The sequence below is a fragment of the Rutilus rutilus genome (genome assembly GCF_951802725.1).
Source record: "Rutilus rutilus genome assembly, chromosome: 2".
Taxonomy (NCBI): Eukaryota; Metazoa; Chordata; class Actinopteri; order Cypriniformes; family Leuciscidae; genus Rutilus; species Rutilus rutilus.
The window spans coordinates 58,421,533-58,444,604 of record NC_140210.1 but is presented as its reverse complement, the minus strand read 5'-3'; the positions used below and the strand labels follow the sequence as shown (position 1 = coordinate 58,444,604).

The 23,072-nt window shown below is 37.5% G+C and overlaps 1 protein-coding gene across 1 annotated transcript; it reads left to right on the top strand.

The window, feature by feature from the left end:
• The first annotated feature begins 453 nt into the window (after positions 1-453).
• Positions 454-21,197, top strand: LOC311286314 (NACHT, LRR and PYD domains-containing protein 3-like). The gene is made up of 8 exons (XM_084402460.1): positions 454-900; positions 1,087-1,149; positions 8,505-10,320; positions 11,537-11,701; positions 12,500-12,673; positions 15,516-15,689; positions 15,773-15,819; positions 20,138-21,197. The coding sequence occupies exons 1-8, from the start codon at positions 645-647 to the stop codon at positions 20,674-20,676; spliced, it is 3,234 nt and encodes a 1,077-aa protein (XP_084258586.1). The 5' UTR covers positions 454-644; the 3' UTR covers positions 20,677-21,197.
• The last annotated feature ends 1,875 nt before the right edge of the window (positions 21,198-23,072 follow it).

The following is a 23,072-nucleotide window of genomic DNA, read 5'->3' as shown; positions in this document are numbered from 1 at the left end:
TCAAAAATAAAATTCTGGCTACGCCCCTGCTATATATGTACATATATATATACATAAGCACATTCATATATACACACATATTTATCTGTATGTCTCGTATATGTCGGTCTCATTTTTACTGTAATTTCCAATATACTGAATTGTACTTCAGATAAGGTGTCTTTGGCTGTTTTTAAGACAGACTGATTCTCCACATTCCACATACTTTCACTCTCGCTGTCTCTGGGGGAAACACAGTTTCATTTGTTTTTCTTTTCTAAAATGTTTCTGCTATAACTTAATTTTCTGCTTATTTTGGACAAAACACTCCCATTGTAAAAAAAATGCAGAAGTGGGACGACTTTCAGAGCTTCTGCTATAAGAGACGACTGTTTAAAGGAGGAACAAGAAACATCTACATCCCCATTATTCATGGTAAGTTAATAAATACTACTTCATGAAATATATACCTGTATAGATTCAAAAGTTGAATTTAGACCTTCAGTTTCAGACAAAATTGAGACTTTAATCTAAATGTTGTGGTTGAAATTTAAAACTATTTAATCGCAGCTTAATTTCATAATTCAGATAACATTTGAGGACCTAAATCCAAATGTTAAGAGTGATCTTTTTCTCGTCCTGTAACAGTGATTCAGTGAAGGAATATGGCGTCTGTTAAGGAGCTGCTCGTGAACTCACTGAAGGAACTAGTCAAAGATGATCTGAAGCAGTTTCAGTGGCACTTGAAGAATCATGAGTGTGTTTCAACTTCTGAGATGGAGAACACGGATGTCTTAGACACAGTGGATAAAATGGTGGCACGTTTTGGACCAACAGAAGCTGTGAAGATCACAGTGAACATCCTGAGGAAGATGAACCAGAACCTTCTGGCTGAACAGTTAGAGAATGAACATAAAAAAGGTAACATTAAAATTACATTAATACAATCAAAAAGTATTGTTTTATTTAATAGAGTGACTTTTTATAAGTGTGATGGTTTTTAATTTGAACAATAATGTAATTGTTGGCTTTCAGCTTTCCTCTCTGCTGCTGTTTGTGTGATTTATGTCAAATCATTTTCATTTTGTTTCATCTCTCTTTCTACAGTTCAGGCTGAGAGAAATGTGGAGGCTTCTGTCACTGCTGGAGCTGCTTCAGTACAGATCTGTGGTAAATAAGGGTCACTGTCTGTACAGGGGAATACAAATTGGCCCTTTAATTGGGTTCTTTCATACGTATTTACGTACATACTTCTTATGTAGGTACAAGAGAACATATAACTACAAGCAGAAATTACATGACATAAATTGGATCAATTGTATGATGCTTTAAAGGCCATATTTAAAACTACTTATACTGTAAACCATAAATCCTTTTGTCTTATTTTGGGTCACATGGATGCTGAAACTGATTCAGCATCTGAGGCTATAGGTAGGGAAGCATCATAGTCAGATGACCAATCCATCACAGTTATTCTGTTATACATTTGCTTATAATTGTGACCAGTAGTTGGGACAGTCACCAAATTTGTGTTGTCAGGACATGATTACAATGACGCTTGCAAAATTTGGTGAATGCACAGGATGGAATTGGGAAGTAGTTTTTTCAACAACAAAAAAACAACAACACTGTTGCCAGTAATTTACTATTAATTGTAAAGTTCTTTACTGTAATCTGTAAAAATACCATGCACTAAATTAAAACTCGAGCTAACTCATTTCATTTGCAGAAATCGCTGCCTTAAATTGACCAACAGCCGTTTCATTTTATTAACTAATATTTATAATGTGCTAATAATGTGAGCTTATTATTACTGTGAACGTATTAGGGGCCAAGCACCGAAGGTGCATAGGCACCTATTGTATCTGTTTTCGTTCTTATTATTCTTCCGTTTCTTCTTCTTCTTCCGTTCTAGGAGTCTATGGCAGCCCATAGAACCGCTGGCGGGAAAGTTATGAAATTTGGCACACAGATAGAGGACAGTCTGAACAGTTGTCATAGCAAATTTGGAGTCTCTACCTCAATCCCTTGTAAGCTTGTTAATCCGATAGGACGGGTGAAGGTCTCTGCACGTGCCTCACGTTCCATCTAAACTGGGATCTAGTATGCACTTAACCCTGGACGCAGATTTGCGGAAACATAAGACTTCACTTATTCGATACTTGAGAAAATAAATTCAGAGTAATTCAGAATGAATTCAAACATAATATTGACCAGGTAATAAAACAATAATTCAAAATCTAATTCATAGAATAAAATCATCAGTTAATCATACACAATAACAACAATTCAGAAATCGAGGAATTGTAGAGATATTTACCTTGCAATGAAAACTACATACAGCGATTGTGTAGGAAGTCTACCTACAGACTCCCTGAACGTTTTGCCTAAATATGCTTACCAAATGGTGGTGTTTGTCATTATAATTAGATTTTGGTCCCCTATTGAGGGGTTCACAACTGTGGGATCAGATTTTGTAATTGAATGGGTTCTTGATACCTGTAGAAGAGAATACTTATTAACATACAGGAGGTAGTTTGAATAGAGGAACTAGGGGAGGGCACACCTTTAAGGGGCACACCACATTTCTCATATTTTTTTTTTTTTTTTTAGCTTTTCATTATGGCTGGGAGAATTTTACCATTTTACCAGGGGCACTGAGACACATTAAATGATACCAAACATGTATAGTTACTTTTTGTACACACTTAACATTGCATAGGTTTTCAGTGAGTTTTAGGTGAGGTGGAGAAAGGGGGAGCAGGGGGAGATGATGAGACTGTAAAAGTGAGGTGTGAGCTGCACTCTGTGGTGCGTCTTGGATGTTGCTGTTGCATGTGCAAGAGAGAGTTCAAATGTAAATTTTTCTTACTGGCACCCGCCTTACAGTTTCTAGCACCACCAGCTCTCCATATTTGCACTCATGTTTATGCTAATTGGCCCAAGCCAATTTGGCTCATATGACGTAATTTTTCATCAGGAACATTTTTCCGCCATTTTGAATTTTCAAACTCCTCCTAGACGGTTTGTCTCATTTTGATGAAAATCCGAAAAATACGAATCCGATCTTCTTCAGACAATGCTGGCAAAAAGTTATTAAAAGCTTTTTGATAAACCCAACTGTTATTGCATAACACATAAATGAAATTGATGCAGAGCACCCCAAATTGGACACAAGACTATATCTCCGCAATGCTTTATCGTATTCAGACCAAAGTTGGTACATGTCACCACAAGCATGACCTGATACTACATGCTGCGTTTCAGCACAGTGCCACCTACTGGTCTAGAGATACAAAAATTGCTTTTTTCGCTTATAATTCTGAAAGGTTTGTCCAACAATCGTAAAAGGTCTCGTTAGATTCGGGGCATCATGTCGAGTCAAATGATATCCAATTTTTTCCATATCGGCCATTTTGATTGTCTGCCATTTTGAATTTTGTAGTAAAATACTGTATTTTATGAAAGCATTAGTACATTGTTATGAAACTCGGCTGACTCAACATCACTTTTGCTCCCACAATTAATGTTGTATTTTTTATGTCATCAATGTTACAATGTGATGTTGGTTCGGCATCATGTTTCCACTCTCAGAAAATAAAACACAACAACTATAACAGCCTAAAATCAACTGGAAATAAAAGAAGACAATACATCTCTCATGATCTCAGCAGAAGGTATTCTTGAGAATTAACAGAGGTTTAGATGTCAATGTTTTTTATTGCAAAATATCTGGTCACCATTATGGTGATCTGTGTTTGCTTAAGTTGAGCAGTTTGACTCTTGGCTTTTAGGTGAGTTTGTGGTCTTTGTAACAGTGTTCACTAAAACACCATGCTGCAATGTATATATATTGGGAGCCACCATAGTATAAAACCAGCATACATTGCGGCATGAAGCATGTCACCATTGTTGAGAATCGTATGCTTATTCTTGATGTCTGTATGTCAAAAAAAACAAAAAAAAAAACCTGCTGTATATTTAAAAATCAACATTCAGAACATCTTATCTGTTGCAAGAAAGTTTGCAACAGATAAGCCTGAACTGTCGGGTCTGCCCTGGCTCCCTGAACTTTCAGGTTCATATGTAACATATGTAACATCTTGTCTTGATTTGGTTATGTTTCATTTTCCTGTTACAAATCTGTCATGTCTTGTTTTGGTTTTGTTTCATGTCAGTCATGTTTCATCGCCTTGTCATGTGATTCCCTGTTAGTCATGTGATCCTGCCATGTGTTTCCTTGTCTGATGTGTCATGTTGTCATTACTTCATTGTTTCATTGTTCACAGGTGTCTCTTGTCTTGTCATTAGTCTTGTGTGTATTTAACCCTCTGAGGTCGGCAAACGCGCCCGCGCGTTTTGCTGGATTTTCTTCACATTGTAGCACTTTAAACTTAAATTACTCCGTCATTTATGGTCATACAGAAAAAAGAAATATAAAAAAAGAATCTGTGATATTTCTACTTTTGTATGTGTCCACTTACAATCAAATCAAAACATTGTGCTTTTGTAAAATAAAGAAAATAAACAGGGTGTGCGTTCTGCCTCTCCGTCGCGGTGAACTTTTTTTTCTTGAGCACGTCTATAAACTGAAACAAAACTCAGCAAATACTTGTCACACATTTATGAGCCATATACCTTTATAAACATTTAAGTGTGTACTTTTAAATGATCGGATTCAAACTGAAAACAAATATTCTCTGTTTAAGTAATTTGTATAAAACCAACAAGATGTCCAGCTTCTCAAACGCTTCCTAATTAGTTTTAATTTGACCACGCCTACTCGCGCAAAAGATATTCACATGCAAATCTCCACATGGAACGCGAACGTGCTCATTACCTCAAAAACAAAGCACCAAAACACTTCATCAGTCTCTGCTTTTCGTCGAGATTGAAAGACGCGCCTAAGCTTACATTGGCTTTACCCCAGAAGAAGAAGGCGATTTGAAGACAAGAAAGATAAGGTAAGAAATTCTTACATATTAGTTTGTTATTGTTGCATAAATTTCACATTGCAGTTGAACTGTTGCTAGATATATGGTAAATATTATAATATTTAGATCCGTGTTTACTGTTACTGTGTTTGTGGATATCTGCTCAAACGTAGATATGTATATATGGTAACCATAATGTTTTATATTTGAGCGCGATCGCGTTTGAATGTATCACATTTTGGATCGCGATCGCGTTTGAATGTATCACATTTTGGATCGCGATCGCGTTTGAATGTATCATATTTTGGAAAAGCAAAACGCTCCAAACGGCTTCATGTTTTTACTATTATCTCATTTCATATCATCATAACGAATGGAAACATTTGAAGTAACATGATAATCAATATATTTTTCTCTAGCTTAGTTACTGAAATCTTTTGGAAGATTTATATAGGCTGCTATATTGTTATTATTTTATGCAGCACTGCGCATAGCCTATACCTACAAGGCACAACAAACGTGGTGTTCATTATATAATGTATTGTTGGAAACATTTGTGTGTGTGTGTGTGTATTCTGTGAATTTTAAAAAGCAATTTTAACCAGAAAAATCTAAAATGTATTCCCAAAATCGTGCAGGCCTTTCTCTTGATATCAGTATGTTCACTTTTTTTTTTTTTTTTCAGGACCCAGATGCCACTGAGTCCTGCTGTACATGAACATGGTAAAGTGAAAATCAAACACCTTGGAAATGAAAGGTATGTACAATGTTTTTAGGAATGGCACAAAGGTCTCTTTCTTTGGATCATGTTGTGTTGTAAATAAATCCAAACAATCTAAAAGCCATTCTTTTTTAAATCTCCTCATTCTTTGTGGAAGGTTGGTCAGAATGATGGGCCCTGATAAGCTCCTAATAGGGCCATTAGGGAGTGTCTTTGTCTTTCTCAGGTGTAAAAAGCCTTACATATTAATGAGATGATCCGCCCCTTCGCATATTGCTTTTTCACACAAAACACGTCGTAAAAAAATTAAATCAATATATTGTCTTCTCTGAATGAGCAGTCAGGGTGATTTTCACATAGTTTTGGAGCAAATATTCTAGGCTACGTCATACAATTTCCAAAAGTCTTGTGAAGAAATAATCAGTATGGGTTTCATGACCTTATTTCAGTGAGAATTTTTTTTTGTATTTTCACAAACCACGCATAAATGTCATTATCTCAAAACTACAAACTTTTACACACATGCTGCTGATATATTATTGTAGCAGAGTTTGTGCTGAATACAGTGTAATCAGACTTTAGCCATGAAAATGTCACAAGTAACAGAAATAACCACAAATGTCAGAGCATGTCAGAACACCTCCAGGGCCCAGAAAACAGCTCAGACCTCAGAGGGTTAAGCCCTCATGTTTGTCATGTGTCTTTGTCTTGTATTTTGTTTGTGTAACCGCTGTCGGTGAGTCTTAAGTTTCATGTTTTGCCAAGCCATGCCAAGTCTTTGTTTTGTATTTTGTTTACATTTTCTTTTGTATAAAGTAGTATATTTCTGTGATCATTAATATTCATCAAGTTAAACCGAACTTTTATTTTGACGGGTTTCTGAGTGTATCTGATGCTGAAATGCTGAACGTCGTGTAATCAAATCTGCGGCACTCATTTACAGAGACTCGCAAAACTATCAGACTTTAATAGCAGTCTTTAATATTCACAGACACTAGTCAATATAGCGATTTGATATTATAATCGGCAGTGAGACAGAGTAGTTATTTTCACTTTGCGCCGGTATTGCGGTAGCAATAAACACAAATAAACACCACCCAGCACTGTTCTCATCATGATTACTTTTTATTATTTTTCAACACAAGAAAATAAAACTTTAAATAAACTTGCCAAGAGCACTCCTCTTTCTATTCGTGTGGCGAGCGGATTCGAGATGTTCCAGTGCCGTCTGTCGCCTCAGGTAATCAACGGAGTGTTGACAGGCTTTACAAAACATAACTCCACCATCTTCATAAAAATCGTTTGCAAATTCTTTTGCTCTGTCCTGTGCCGTGATTTTTACAGACAAGTGACGTTTCCTTAATTCCTCCGGGTTCAGTTTTATTTGAGACATTTTCAACTTTCACTCTCTCATAAAATGTAAACATCAATCAGCGCAGCCTACTACCCCCTCACAATCGCGTGCGCGCGCAGGTTGTAGCCTGTCAATGACGGACACTACAATCCGGGGAAAACTGCGGAAATCTGCGGAGTCTGCGGGCGCGGATTCCGTGCGGGCCTGCCTATGAGTAATATAGCAACTTCAGACCAACCCATTTTAGATTTGCGTCGGGCACAAGAGTAATTTATCTTTTAATAAATTAGTAAATTTGCTTTATAAACTCACTCTCACAGCAGCCAGAGAAAAACTAGTGTTATAAAGTCAAGGGTCAAGAGCCCAACTAAAGCAAACACTGATCATCATAATGGTAATTACAAACTTTATTATTTTCAATAAAACATCAACATCTAAACCTCCGTTAATTCTCAACAAGAACTTTTGTACATGTATGAAAAGAAGTAATTTCAAACTGGTTTGTAAACTGGTTTCACAGTCAGTGTGGCTAGAAGTCAGTAGTAGTTCTTGTATTTCTGCTTGTCTCTTCTCTTTTTCTGTTCTTGTTTCTCTGTCTTTCAGTGATTCTGCTTGCCAGGTGTTCATCAGTGTCTGAATTCAGTCACTTCTTTTTATTCACTCTGTCAAGTGGACTATATTTGTAACGGTCACCAGCTGGAGTGCCCTTGAGAGCCACCAGAGGGCACTCCACATAAGACTATTTTCACTCACAAACTACATTTCCCATAACTCACTGCCCGGACTCATCATCACTTATCACTGATCACATTCACCTGTACCTCATTCACTGATTGCATTCACCTGTGTCTCATCATCCTGTTAGTCTCAGTCTATTTATACCATGTTCATTCATTCACTCACCGCGAAGTCTTGTTTAAGTGTTACACTGCATTTCTGAGCATTCTCCTGGTTTTCTTGTCTCTTGGTTTTGGATATCTTGCCTCTTGGTTTTGGATATCTTGCCCTGTTTCCTGGATTACTCTCTTGCCTCTGGTCCCTGCCTGTTTTGTTTGTTTGTTTGTTTCTTTGTTTTGCCTGCCTGCCTGTGTATGACCCTTGCCTGTACATTGGATTACGCCTCTGGATTTCCCCATACAATAAAGCTGCGTTTGGATCTCAACCCTCGTCTCGGAGCAGTTCGTAACAATATTAGTGAACTAATGTAGGAAATAGTGAATGAGGGTATAGGGTGTGATTTTCAACACAGCCTCTGAATGTGTTACTTTTGTGTATTCCTGTAGGCTACTTTTTCATAAATGGCAAATATTACTCAGAATGCATTGTTTTCTACTGTATATTATTGTTTAAGTGGAAAAGGGTCATTTCTTACTGTCAGAATTTGGCCAATTTTTACAGCAACGTTTTATAGTGCAGCACTATTCATTGTTTTACATGTAAAGGTTAATACAACATGTAAACTTTAATACAAAAAGACACTGGATACTCATTGCCATCTTTTCCTCTTTCTTTAAAGGCTCAATTGCAGAGGACAATGCAGCTGATCTTCATCTTTATAGAAAGATCAGCCTCAGGCTGAAGAACAAATTGCAAGAGGTCTACAAACGGATATTGGTTGGTAATTCGCAGACAGGTCATCGGCAGTACCTGAATGATATCTACACTGATCTATATGTGGTGGAGAATGAAACTGGAGGAATAGTGAATCAACATGAGGTGAGACAGATTGAACAAAATATCAGCCGACTTACTGCGAAGGACTTTGCGCTCCAGTGCAATGAAATATTCAAAGAACATATGGGTCGACAAAACAGAAAAGTCTTGACGATGGGCATCGCAGGGGTGGGGAAGACAGTCTCTGTCAATAAATACATTCTTGATTGGGCTGAAGGAAACGAAAATCAGGATATACTCTTTATATTCCCACTCCCATTCTGCAGACTAAATATGATTACAAAAGAGTACAGTCTCATGGGACTGCTAAACAAATGCTTCTTTAACGATCCTGAAGAACTGCCCTCTCTTCCTCAAGGTGATGGTAAGGTCATGTTCATCTTTGATGGGCTGGATGAATGTCGTTTCCCTTTGAGATTTAAAGAGTGTGATGGATTTACAGATGTGCATGAAAAAACAACAGTGAGTAAAATAGTTTCAAACTTGATCAAGACACACCTGGTTTCCTCTGCTCTCATTTGGATCACATCCAGACCAGCAGCAGCTGGTCTGATACCCCGAGACTACATTGATCAGGTGACAGAGGTGCGAGGATTCAACGACGAGCAAAAAGAGCAATACTTCAACAAAAACAGCAGTCCTGGGGTTGCTGGAAACATCATCCGTCACATCAGGAAATCCAGGAGCCTGTACATCATGTGCCACATCCCTGTCTTCTGCTGGATCTCTCTCACTGTTCTTCAACCTCTACTGGCTCAAGAGAGCAATGACAAAACACCAACAACTCTCACAGGGATGTACACAAACTTCTTACTTTCACAGATGCAACAGATGAAAACCAAATACTGTGCTGATCCTGTATGTAACTCCAAAGCCAAGTCTTTTGATCAGATTCTTCTGAAGCTTGGGAAACTGGCCTTTAAACAGCTGGAAAAGGGTAATCTGATTTTCTACAAAGAAGATCTTGAGGAGTGTGGACTAGATATCAGTGAAGGTTCAGTGTACTCTGGGTTATGCACTCAGGTCTTTCAGATGGAAAAAGCTGTGTCAGAGAGAAAGGTTTACAGCTTCATTCATCTCAGTGTCCAGGAGTTCCTCGCTGCCCTCTATGTGCTTTTCAAACACAAATGTTCAGGAAGAAACCCATTTCTTCAATCATGGTCTAAAAACCTGAAGTGGAGTATCTCCAAAAAGTCATTATTTGACTTTCATAAGGCTGCGATCAATAAGGCTTTACAAAGCAAGAATGGACACCTGGACCTTTTCCTACGGTTTCTCTTGGGTCTCTCGCTGGAGTCCAATCAGAGTGACTTGAAAGAACTGCTGCCCAGACTGAAACTGAAAACAGAGAATGTCAAAGACACTGCTGACTATATAAAAAAGACGGTAGAAAATGAGAAATCAGTAGAGAGGACCATTAACCTCTTCCACTGTCTGAATGAACTGAAAGATGACTTTTCGGAGGACATTCAGAAGAATCTGAGCTCAGGAAATCTTTCAGCACAGAATCTCTCCTCTGCTCAATGGTCGGCTCTGGTGTTCGTGCTGCTGATGTCAGAAGCGACTCAAGAGAAGTTTGAACTGCATTATTTCTGCAGCAATTCTGATGAAGCTCTGATGAGACTGCTGCCAGTGATCAAAAACACTAGACAAGCACTGTAAGAGTTGTCTTTACATTAATTTATATGCATGCTTTGTTAGTTTAATTGGTCCATAATTGTAGAAGTTTGAGTTTGGGCCAAACTTGACAGCAGGGTTGCCCAATCCTCTTCCTGGAGGTCTACCTTTCTGGATAGTTCCAACCCTGCTCTAAAACACCTGTCTATTATTATCGAATGTTCTTGACGATCTTAGTTAGCTGGTTCAGGGGTGTTTGATTAGGATTGAACCTAAACTTTGCAGGGGCCGTATTCACAAACTTGCCTAATTAGGAGAAACTAATACTAAGATAATGGGCTTGTCAATACAAATTTTACTCTAATACTAAATGTTTGCTCTAAGAGTATTTCACAAAGCAGTTTAGCGCTAAAACCATCTCCTAAATCTGTGAAAGGTTAGGGGTAGTCAAGAGGACTCTTAAGTCACTAAGACTAAATCACAAACAGTCCACCTCAACAATCCACCCAAAGACATTGTACAGCATTGAGGCAACAGGCGATAGAGCCTTGGGTGCTGAGCCTTTTCTTCATTAATGCAATAAATATTTTGATTTATAGATTTCAATCTGCGATGATGTAACACAAAGGTTCATTTATGTACAGGCAAAAAGCATTGAATGATGGAGAATAAAACATTGCGGTCAAGTTGAAAATGAATGTTCTATTATCGGCGCTGATAGCCTTTTGGGCAGCTTGGGTGACCCAAGTTCGAGTTCCGGCTCATAGACCTTTCCTGATCCCGTCCCCATTCTCTCTTCCACTTTGCTTCCTGTCTAATCACTGTTCTATCATAATAAAAAGGCAAAAACGGCAAAAATAAATCTTTGAAAAAAAAAGAAGAACAAAATGTCTAGGACTCTGAGTATATATATATATATATATATATATATATATATATATATATATATATATATATATATATATATATATATACTTTTTTTAGGGGTGTGACGAGACACTTAGCTCACCAGACGAGACAAGAAATGATATTGGGTTCATGTGAACGAGACAGGATTTTCATTTACAATAATGTTCACTTAAATCAATGCTAAAATTCAGCATTAGTACCTTTTCACATCATCAGTCATTGGCTCTCTGAATCAGAGTTTCTGACTAGAGAATAATAATAATAATAATAATCATTATTATTATTATTATTATTCTCTAGTCAACAACTCTGATTCATAGAGCTGATAAAGGTTTTTGTTTTCCACAGACTACAGTCCTGTAATCTCACCAGTCAGTCCTGTGAAATTATGGCATCAGCTCTAAAATCCTCAAACTGTGTCAAAGAGCTGGACCTGAGTAACAATGACCTGCAGGATTCAGGAGTGAAGCTGCTCTCTGATGGACTGAAGAACTGTCAGCTGGAGATACTGAGGTTTGACGTTAACATTGATTAATTCAGTTTGTTGAGGCACATCATACGTTATGTATAAGATAATGTACAGTCATATGATTATTTGCAAAGTAAATCCTGACAGGATGATCAGGACCCTGATGTGAAGTGTAGTGGGTAAAATAATGTATTTTGCAGCAATGATGTGCTAAGCTATGGAATGCCAAAGCTGATATAATAATACATAAATTCACAAATATATGAAGAAATGAAAAAAAAACAAAGAAACAATTATACAAAAATATTTTTTTCCACATTTATTTATTGATTTATTTATGCATTTATTTCCACTTTTATTTGTTTTCAAATTTATTTGTGTATGTTTTTATGTCTACATTTATTTAATTCCACATTTATTTACTAAGCATACATCATCCTGCTTATTACACGAGTAATAAAAAAATACATGGAAATTAAATGGACATTTGAGTGTAAATGATTTTATTATGTGAGCAGAGACAGTGTGGAGTGATACAAGAGATTTGAAATTAGCACAGCTACTGTATAAAGCAAATCACTAAAAAATTTATGTGATCATTGACTCAGTGAAAAGTCAATATACAACCATATTTTCAAATTGTCACACCATTAACAAATTGCAATCTGTGTGCATTCATATTGTGTATATCAGTAGTCATACAAATTTAGGAAGGATATTGGAAAGTGAAATTCAAAGAATGAGGAGATTGTTGAAATATGAGACATTAGTGTGTGTTTTCAAAGCACTTTCAATTTGTAATGATTACTTCAGTATCGTTTTTCTTTTCTTTTTTGTATTAGATTACCATGTTGTAATCTCACTGCTCAGTGCTGTGAGAGTTTGTCATCAGCTCTACAATCTTCAAACTGTGTCCTGAGAGAGCTGGACCTGAGTAACAATGATCTGCAGGATTCAGGAGTGAAGCTGCTCTCTGATGGAATGAAAACTCCAAACTGTCAATTGGAGATAATGAGGTAGTTATGGGGATATGTAACTGGTCTGTGTGTTTTGAAAAAATTACAACCACACTCCCTTGTTAAAAAATGCAGTGAAATACAATAAAATAGATAATCAAGTTCTTTAGGATTATTAGAAAGTCACAGGCAGATTGTGGTTGAAGCTAAACTCTGTAGATGGTGAACTTCAAGGGCCATATTTGCGAAACCCTGGTGTAGATGGTGTGTGGTTAACTCTCTACTGCCCCAAGTGTTTTAGAAAATGTCTCTGTCCATTTACAGTACAACAGTGACCCAAATAGTGTTTTTTTTTTCAAAGAAATAGCAACCCGTTTTTATATTTAGTTGCACTGTAATACAATATTTAATAATACATACAGAATGCTTTAAATGTTTAAGACATGTTTTTTCACTTCCCATAAACAACAGAAAATGGAATTCAGAATAACTTATTATAGCTTTATCTGCGTTTTATGTGAGACATTTAAATATCTTGACCCTATACAAACAGTATTTTTTAAAAGAGAATTTGCACTGTTTGATATGCTACATCCTTGATATAGTTAATTGTATCACCCTGGAAATAGGCATCTTTCTTAATGCTTTCAAATATGAAGCCACTACTAAAGATAAGAAACCTAGATTGTTCTCTCCTTAATAACTACAGACCAATTTCTAACATTTTATTTTTAATGAAGATTTTAGAAAAAGTTCTCCACAAGTGATCCTTGGATCTTGGACAACTCTTCTGATTATTCTTTTCACTCCTCTGTCAGAAATCTTGTGAGGAGCACCTGGTCGAGGCAAATTTATGGTGAAATGATTGTCTTTCCACTTCCGTATTATGGCCCCAAAAGTGCTCACTGGACCATTCAGAAGCTTAGAATGGCGCCTATAACCAATGCCATCATTATGTTTTGCAACAATTAGGTTGCGAAGGTCTTGAGACAGCTCTTCGCTTTTACCCATCATGAGATGTGTGACACCTTGGCAATGAGACCTTTTTGTAGGCCATCATTTGGGACTGAACCAGCTGTTATTAATTTCCACTGACAGAGGGCTGGATTGCTTTTTAATTACTGTAAGTTTTCAGCAGTTGTCTTGGCTTTCAATGCCTTTTTGCGCCTCCCTTTCTTCATGTGTTCAATACTTTTTCCCTATGTCATTTCACATTATTACACATAACTTAATTTACTGAGAAAAATGATGACGTGTTCAATACTTATTTCCCCCGCTGTATGTAAATTGTACTCCTCCCAAAAATGCTAAAAAAATAAAATAATAATAAACGTGTGAAAGCGTGTTATAGGCTATATGTAATGTAATAGCCAGATATGACGACGCTACTGGAACACGCATCACCGCAGATGAGCAGCTGAGCAGCTGAGCATCTATTCATCAAGCCAACGTGCAAATTATTGCAAATCAAAGTGAAAGTCGCAGACGCTTAACACACAATCATCATCATTAAAAGTAAAGAAACGAAATGATCTTACCAGGGCTGTTACTGCTCTCTCTTATTGCGGTCTTTGATTTTGAAATTTTAGCTTTTGATCAATAAAATGCAGCTCATATCTGTTGCTTTCGGTGACGTGCACTCCATTAAATATGCATATAGCGCGGGAATTGAAGATCGGATTTAAATCCGTTTCGCAAAAACACGTTTATGTGACCAGGTGTAAATGGAATCGTTTTGATAAATCAGATAGCTATCCGATCTGAGAAAACGCATGAAGTGGCCAGGTGTAAACAGCCCCATGGCCAAAGCAGCAACGGACAAAAAAAAAAGTCTGAAGTAAGCCTATGTCTAAACGGCGTGTACAAGTTTGGTAGGGGCTACATTCTTGCAAGTAAATAATGCATGATTAGACGGACAAAATCATCTTTTAGGCTAACTAGCCTAATGACTGCAGGCTGATAGTCATGTTTGTTTATTTATTTTTCTGGTGAAAGTGTCTTGCCTCAGGCTATAATGCAAATCGATTTTTCAACTTTGCAGAATCATCTATGGTAGCTTGATATTATAATATTGATGATATATGGCTATTACCTACCACACAAACATTGAATTGAATTAGAATTCTGTAAAATAGTAGCCAATAGGCTACTATAATGACACTGGCTTGTAAACGTGAGCTATGCGATCTTTTGGCGTTTGAAAAATTTGCCATTTACCTGTTTGAATAAGCATTTGTTATTGTTTCTCACTACTCCTGCAAGTCTGTGTTTCCTGACACAAGCTTTGTGAACCTTTCATTGTTTTCAAATATTTTTACATTGATATTGTATTAAATTGTATTCCCATTATTTGTTTTTATGCTTGTGAAGCACTTTGAGTTGCATTCCATGTATGAAAAGTGCTATACAAATAAATGTTTATTATTATTATTATTAATTTATTTCTGATTAAAACAAAACATGGCAGAAAGGGGAAGTGTCTTGTGTTGATGGTTTTACACTAGCGTGAAAATAGTGTGGTACCATAACCTTAATTATTTTTTTAAATTTTAGATAAAAAAAAACCCTATAAAAATGCCAATCACTCACAACTGCAGTTGAATAGTGTGAAACTAAGAACCCGCATGTTATTCTCAACACATCTCCTATGGGTTATTTCACCAGACTGGATGCTTTTATGGGTCTCCTTGTGGAACTTGAGGGATTTGTGATGAAATATCTGATTATAAACATCTGCAATTACTCTCTTCTTATCCATGTTTGATGTTTATTATACACAAGGAGTGCTACCATGGTCCAAGGAGGTTTCAGTGTGTACGGGGCTCCTTAGTGTGACATCACTGAAATATGCATGATGTATGCAGGTGGTTGGGACGATCTGACACTGTGTGTTTGTCTATAGGTTGTCTGGCTGTATGGTGACAGATGAAGGCTGTGGTTATGTGTCTTCAGCTCTGAGTTCAAACCTCTCACATCTGAGAGAGCTGGATCTGAGCTACAATCACCCAGGAGAATCAGGAGTCCAGCGACTCAATGACAAACTGAAGGATCCAAACTGCTCACTGCAGATACTCAAGTATGACACACACTAATACTGAAATACTAAACATGTGTGTGCATGATAGTTATCTACATTAATGTGTGTTTGTGTGTTTATAGTGTGAATAATGCAGGAGATGTCATGATGACAGCAGGACTACGAAAGTGTACGTCTACACACACACACACACACACACACACACACACACACACGTCTACACTGTAAAATCCAGTAGTTGTCCTAACACTTTTTACTTAACTTTACTTAATGTCTTAACTGTAAAAATCTAGTAATCTGTACTATTCACATACTATGCATTGGTTACTCAGAAAACCAATTCTGAGAGTCAATTAATTGATTGGTTTGAGTGCCATTTTGTCAAAAATAAAAAATGTTTTGGAGACGGGGCAATTCTTAAGACTCTTCACTCATGTCCTCCACTTCTACAGTTATCTTTCTCTAGTTGAATTCACTCATTACACAAAGTCATCTTGAATGTTGAATTGTCAATCCAACTGAAACATTTATGTGAACATCACATAAGCTGACTTCATAAATTAATATTGATTTTCCTAAAATGTTTTTGTTTGAAATCCCCATTATGGTAATTATTGTTCCCTTTGGTTGGTCACTTCGAACTTAATTTATATTATTGAAATTCCTTTCCTATTGATGCAGAATTGCAACAAGAAATCACAGTTATTTGGTTTCAATGAAAGGGAAGTATTAAATAGGCTGCTTTTAAAAGGTGACCTAACTTCTGACCAAATCAGTCGGAAGTTAGGTCACCTTTTAAGAGCAACATATTTATTACTTCCCTTCATGTCGAATCATGATCTTTTAAAATGTTATTGCTTAGACTTATGTCATAAACACCCTTTGAAACTTTTAATTGTGTTGATATAATCTCTATATTTATACCTCTATATTTATGACAATATCTTGCAATTGACCATGCTTGAGCCACAAACAGACGTCAACATTCAGTGTGCAAAGCACAAAATTTTTAGCTATACTAAGTCAACTTGGAGGAGGAGTCCAGTACATCCACGTCTGTCTCCTCTGGAAACATCGGCAACAAGAGAAGATGCCGACGGCTAAATCAGGACAGGAAGAGGGAGAGGTCTAGTCAGCCGCCCTTCAAACCATTGACATCAACTATGAAACCCCAACATGGAAGAACAACAAACATACACCTGGGTTGAAGTCCCAGCTATATCGACTCAACAAGCAGATGATCCTCTTAACGAGAGCAAAGAAGCGACTCCTTTAAACCCTCTTGGGATAGATTACATGCTAAAGCGTCAATCATTCTAACAACAAAGTCGATCCTGACGATAGGATGTTGGAATGTAAGAACATTGCACACAACAGGTGCAACAGCGCTACTAGTGCATGAACTGAAGAAATTCAGATGGGACATCATTGGATATCTGAAACTCACTGGATTGGAGCAGATGACAAACGTTATGAAGATCATCGGATCCTTTCCAGCGGCAGAGAAGACCTTCATAGATCTGGAGTAGCTCTGGTGTTAGGTCCACTGGCAGAGAAAGCCTTATTGGGGTACAACCCAGTAAACAACAGGATTATCACAGCAAGATTCAGGACCATGATCGGATGTATGAAGGTATGCCAGGTCTACGCTCCAACAATGAAGGCAAGCAATAACGGTATGGATGATTTTTACTCCAGACTACAAGAAGTAATCAGGAATGTGCCAAAAAAAGATCTCATAATCCTGATGGGAGACTTTAATGCCAAAGTAGGATGTCAGTATCAGGACTCACATGGAGTAGTAGGCAAGTTTGGATATGGACAACGGAATGATAGGGGCTACAGGCTAATAGACTTTTGCGGATTAAACGATATTATCATCACAAACACCCAATTCAAACAGTCCAAGGAAAATAGATGCTGGACATGGATATCTCTAAATGGTGTCGACCACAATCAGATTACATAATGATCAGCAGGAACGGGAGAGGCAGTGTGAGGAACAGCAGGGCTTTCCCCAGTACAGATGCTGGATCAGAACACCGACTGGTGATGGCCAACATAAAATTGAAACTCAAGAGAAACTACAAGGGGAAGAGAAAGAAAAGAGCAGACACAAGGGAATTAAAGGATGAAGACATAAAGGAGAAATACCAAGAAGAGATTGAGAGAAGATGGAACGACCTGCTTGACACCAGAGGAATAGAAGAAAATCTATCAGCTGACATCAACAAGGAATGGGAACAAATCAGAATGGTCATGATTGCACATTACACAACCGACAAGATCATAGGGAGGTTATCAGGTGGTAAAATACCTGATTGGATTTCTTTGCAAACACTGAAACTCTCTGATGAAAGGAGGGAGTGGAAAGCGAGAAGAAGAGAAAGCAAAGAAACGGTAAAACATTACAACTACCTATGCCGACAAGTCAATAAGAGTGCAAAAACAGACAAAGAACGATATATAAATGACACATGCAAAGCGATAGAAGAAAGCAGAAAACAAAACAAGAACAGAGAAGTATATGAAAGTATCAGAAAGCTAAGCGGGAAGAGTACCATCAAAATTAGTATAATAAAGGATAAAGATGGGACTATGATAACTGATGCAGAAAAGGTAAAGACACGTTGGAAGCAGTACTTCGAAGATATGTATAATGATCCAAATCCGGTGGACGAGAGAATTCTGGCCAACTTGGACTACAACGGAGACGAAGAACCAACACCAAGCATCATGATGGAAGAAGTTGTCCGAGCAATAGACAGCCTAAAAACAAGGAAAGCCTCAGGCATCGATAACAGATGGAACAGGATTACAAATTATTTCCAGCTCTGTAAACGAATTTGGGACGAGGAGGTGTTCCCAACAGAGTGGAAAAAAGCTGTCATCGTTCCCATATACAAAAAGAAAGATAAACTGGATTGCAATAACTACAGAGGCATCAGCCTGTTATGCCACAGTGGCAAGATCATCACAACAATAATTATGGAAAGAATAAAGAAAAAAAACCGCAAGAATTCCTCTCCAAAGAAAAGGCGGGCTTCAGAACATCACAGAGCACAATAGACCAAATATTCATGCTCTGACAATTAGCTGAGAAGTATACTGACTTCAGCAAGGACTTTGTGTGTAAATTTGTATGCTATTTACACTACAAAAAGGCATTTGATAGTGTGTGGAGAGCTGGATTGTGGAATGGAATGGGGAGATTAGGATACCCAGAAAAAGTTGTCTGAATATTAGAGAGCCTATATAAAGGTACATTCAGCGCTGTAAGAATAGGTGCTGATGTGACTGAATGGTTCGAAACAATAGTAGGAGTACTACAGGGCTGCATAGTGTCTCCACTTCTCTTTAATATCTTTTTAGAGGTGATCATGGCAAGTGTGCTGAAAGAGGTGAAGGAAGGAGCAGTCATGAATGGACAAATCATCAACAACCTCAGATTCACGAACGACATCGCAGCTTTGGCAGAAAACCAGGATGACCTACAAATAGTGATCAACAGAATCATAGAGGAGAGTACAAGGATGGGCATGAAGGTCAACACAGGAAAGACAGAAGTACAACATATTGGACGTGAAAAGACCAAAGTATTCCTCCTAATAGAAAACCAGGAACTTAAGCAGGTAGAAAATGTATGTACTTGGGAGGAAATATTAGTGAGGATGCCTCTACAGAACAGGACCACAGAAGAAGAATTGGACTAGCATGTGGTGCAATGCAAAACTTTAACTCCATATGGAAATCTAAAGACATTTCCAGATTTACAAAAATAAGAGTTTATGAATCTTTGGTACTCAACATACTATTGTAAAATTGTGAAGCAGACAAGAATAAACTTGTCTGAAAATAAAAAGAGTGTTTGAAATGAATTGCTTACGGAAAATCCAAGGGGTGACTAGAAGAAACCGAATAAGAATCGTCGACATAAGAAGAGAATTGGGGATGGAAATCGATGTGGTGCAACGAATTCAGAAAAAGAGGCTTGGATACTTTGGACAGGTGGTCTGAATGAAAACAGAACGACTTCCAAATGTCGCTCTATTCGGTCATGTCCACGGGACAAGGAGGAAAGGGCGACCAAGAAAAGATGGTTCAACAACTTGGAAGAGGATCTGGAAAAAATTAGGCTGAACATCGTCGAGGCTTGCAGACTTGCAGCCTCTGACCGAAATGGATGGAGGGACTCTGTGTTGGGGCTGTCGGAGCGTGATCTACCATCGCCATGTCACACACACATACTAAGTCAGGAGTAAATCTAACGTAAATTATCAAGTACTCTCTACAGTTCTTTTTTAATTACTAGAACTCTTGTGTAAGTGAACTATGCTAACTAAGCATTTGTCAGTATAACATACTATTCACTATTTCACTTTACTTTACGTTTTTTTTAAGGTAATCGGTTGCATGCTTTTTAAAAGTAAATGTAAGTAATGATTGTTGTGTTGTTGTTCTGGATCTTTTTCTCTTCTTGTGTTCAGATGCCTTTGATCTCACACTGGATCCAAACACAGCACACACTCAACTCATTCTGTCTGATGAGAACAAGAAGGTGACACATGTATTAGAGGATCAGCTGTATCCTGATCATCCAGAGAGATTTAAGAACTGCGACCAGGTTCTGTGTCGAGAGAGGTTGACTGGACGCTGTTACTGGGAGGCTGAATGGAGCGGATATAATGCTGGAATGTCATTGATGTATAAAGGAATCAACAGGAAAGGAAAGCATGACAGTGAGTTTGGATACAATGACAAATCCTGGAGTCTGATCTGCTCTGATTACAGATTCACTGTCTGGCACAATAAAAAGCGAACGGTCATACGTGTCCCTTTACCCGTGTCTACTAGAGTAGGAGTGTATGTGGACATGTCAGCTGGCACTCTGTCCTTCTACAGCGTCTCTGACACACACACACTCACACACTTACACACATTCAACACCACATTCACTGAACCCCTCTATGCTGGATTTAGGGTTTATGTGAACTCTTCAGTGTCTCTGTGTCAGATTAAAACTTAAAGTTGCACACTCAAGATAAAATAAGTAAACTCATTTCTCACAAACATCTGTGCATGGCCTTGTGTTTTATCTGCGGGCGGGAGTTAAAATATCCCAATATTAAACAGCTGAAGCAATGCTAAACTTAGAGATGAACATAAATGAATGACAGTTAAATGAGAACAGCATCACAAAAACGTTCATCTTACCATATGATACTCCAATGAGGTTGTGCGATCAGAAGTAATGCAGACAAAGGTTTTAATCATGTCATCTACAGTATATTCAGCTTTTCTCAACAAATGTCTCCATATACAAGTGTCAGATGACTCGCATCTAATCTTTCTCAGCTTTGCGAAACTGCTTGAGCTCGGTCAGGTCACTTGGAGATTGAACTAATTTATTCATTTACATTAGGGGTGGTTTACACTGTTTTACAAACTGGATAAAATGTTTGAGTTTAGTTCAGTCTGACTCGAGGTGCTTTGTGTAATTGTCACTGCTGCACTGCAATAAACTTAATCATTTTCACTTATGAGATTAACTTCTGTCCTGTGTTTTTCTTACACTGGGTGAGCGACACACTGAGGGATTCCTGAAGTGGGGAAAAAAAATGGTAAACATATTTGTCTTAATATTTAAATGAGGGAACCTCATTTATATTAATCTAGAAAAGAAGCACATGGAGATTTTCAGTTTCATGTTATGAGTTACAAAGTTTAAGCTTAATGAGTTACAGGTCTGTAAAGATTCAAAAGGAACTGTGTTTGATGTACTGTTACAGTTACAGTTTTTATTTTTTATATTGGTTTAACCCCAAAGTACTGGGACTAGGTAAACTTGCGAGTTTGACCAAAAATGTATACTGTAAGTTAGTACTTGAACTTACGTTGCTAAACTCTCATCTGCAGCATGACTGTGTTATAGAGAATCTGCTGAGCGGAATAGATTATTTTGAAGGTACAGATGTAAAATTGAGAAGAAATTGCAATGTTCAAATCAGAGGAGGACAGAGGAGTCCTTTATATCTTTAAAATATGACAGAAAAGTTAGTATTGTTCTATTGGCAGAGGGACATGAGTAAAAATGTTAAATAATCCTGATAATGACTCATATTCACATATTTCCAGGTCACACTTCACGCGTTTGGGCAGAAGGCATCAGGTCAGATGTCCCACACACCCTCAAAAGTGAAACAGAAGATCAGGGTTAAAAATCACGTCAAAACCTCATCCTCTTTCAAGTGCAAATATAAGTTGAATGCTACATTTTAGCAAGCGTTTATCTCCTTATTTATGAGTTCATTTAGATTGGAAATCAAAGATCCCATGAAATGACTCAACAAGTGCAGTTTTCTTTCCTATGTTGATGTGTTCCTTATTGGAGTTGGGTGGGAGGACACTGGGTCTCTATAGTTTTTTGATGTATTGTCATTTCACAAATTAATACATTTCTGTCACAGAATCCCTTCTATCACAAAACAGATGGCAATATGGAGTCTCGAGCCTAAGACCTTTTCAACAAGATTTCTAAAAGTTTTGATTATAAAATAGTGCAGTAATCTTTGTAATATGAAACCTGACACCACCCATTAGGTGAAAATGATTAAAGTACAGTGTCCATGGCAACGCAATGTCAAATTTAAAAATGTTTTTTTTCACAGGATGAATTCTGAAGGTTTAAGCTTTTGAATGATACCTAATTTATGAAGATAAAATATGTGATAGGAAAAATAGCAGTAATAAAATGAGCACCAAACACAGGCAGGTAACAGGTTAAAGTCATATAATAACTTTCTCTAGACTGTTCTTAAGCTGCTGTTATACTCATTTCATTACTTTCATTTCAACTCGACTGGCTAACATCTGTAAGAGTGCTTCACAGCCACTGAAATGTTTGTGATCAAAACTGAGAGTTTTTGGTAATGTTTTACAATACGGTCTTGCTTATTAAAGGGGTCATATAACGCTTTTTAATGTTTTCTTTTTTCCTTAAGTTTGTAATGTATCTGTATGTGCATGTATATAAGATCTGCAAAATTACAAAGCTCATAGTCACCCACAAAGTGATTGATCATATCGAACAGAGAACACTGATCCAGACCTGCCTAAAACCCCTGGATCCAAGTCCAGATGTTACTTCTGCTACCTGCTATTATTTTGATGGTAGCAGGTGACAGAATTTTCATTCTGGGTGAACTTTCCCTTAAGTGTTGCTGATAGCAAGTCAGAGAAAACAACACTTTAACAGACAGATAATAGACACGTCTTGCCAGTATTTGATCTACCAGTGCATAAATCAGAAAGATACAGATGACCAGGTGTTACGGTTTGTGTCTAGTGTTTCCCTCTCCTTGGGATGACGTCATGACTCTGTGTTTTTTTTCCCTTGTGTCTGAGTTTATCAATAGGTTCGCA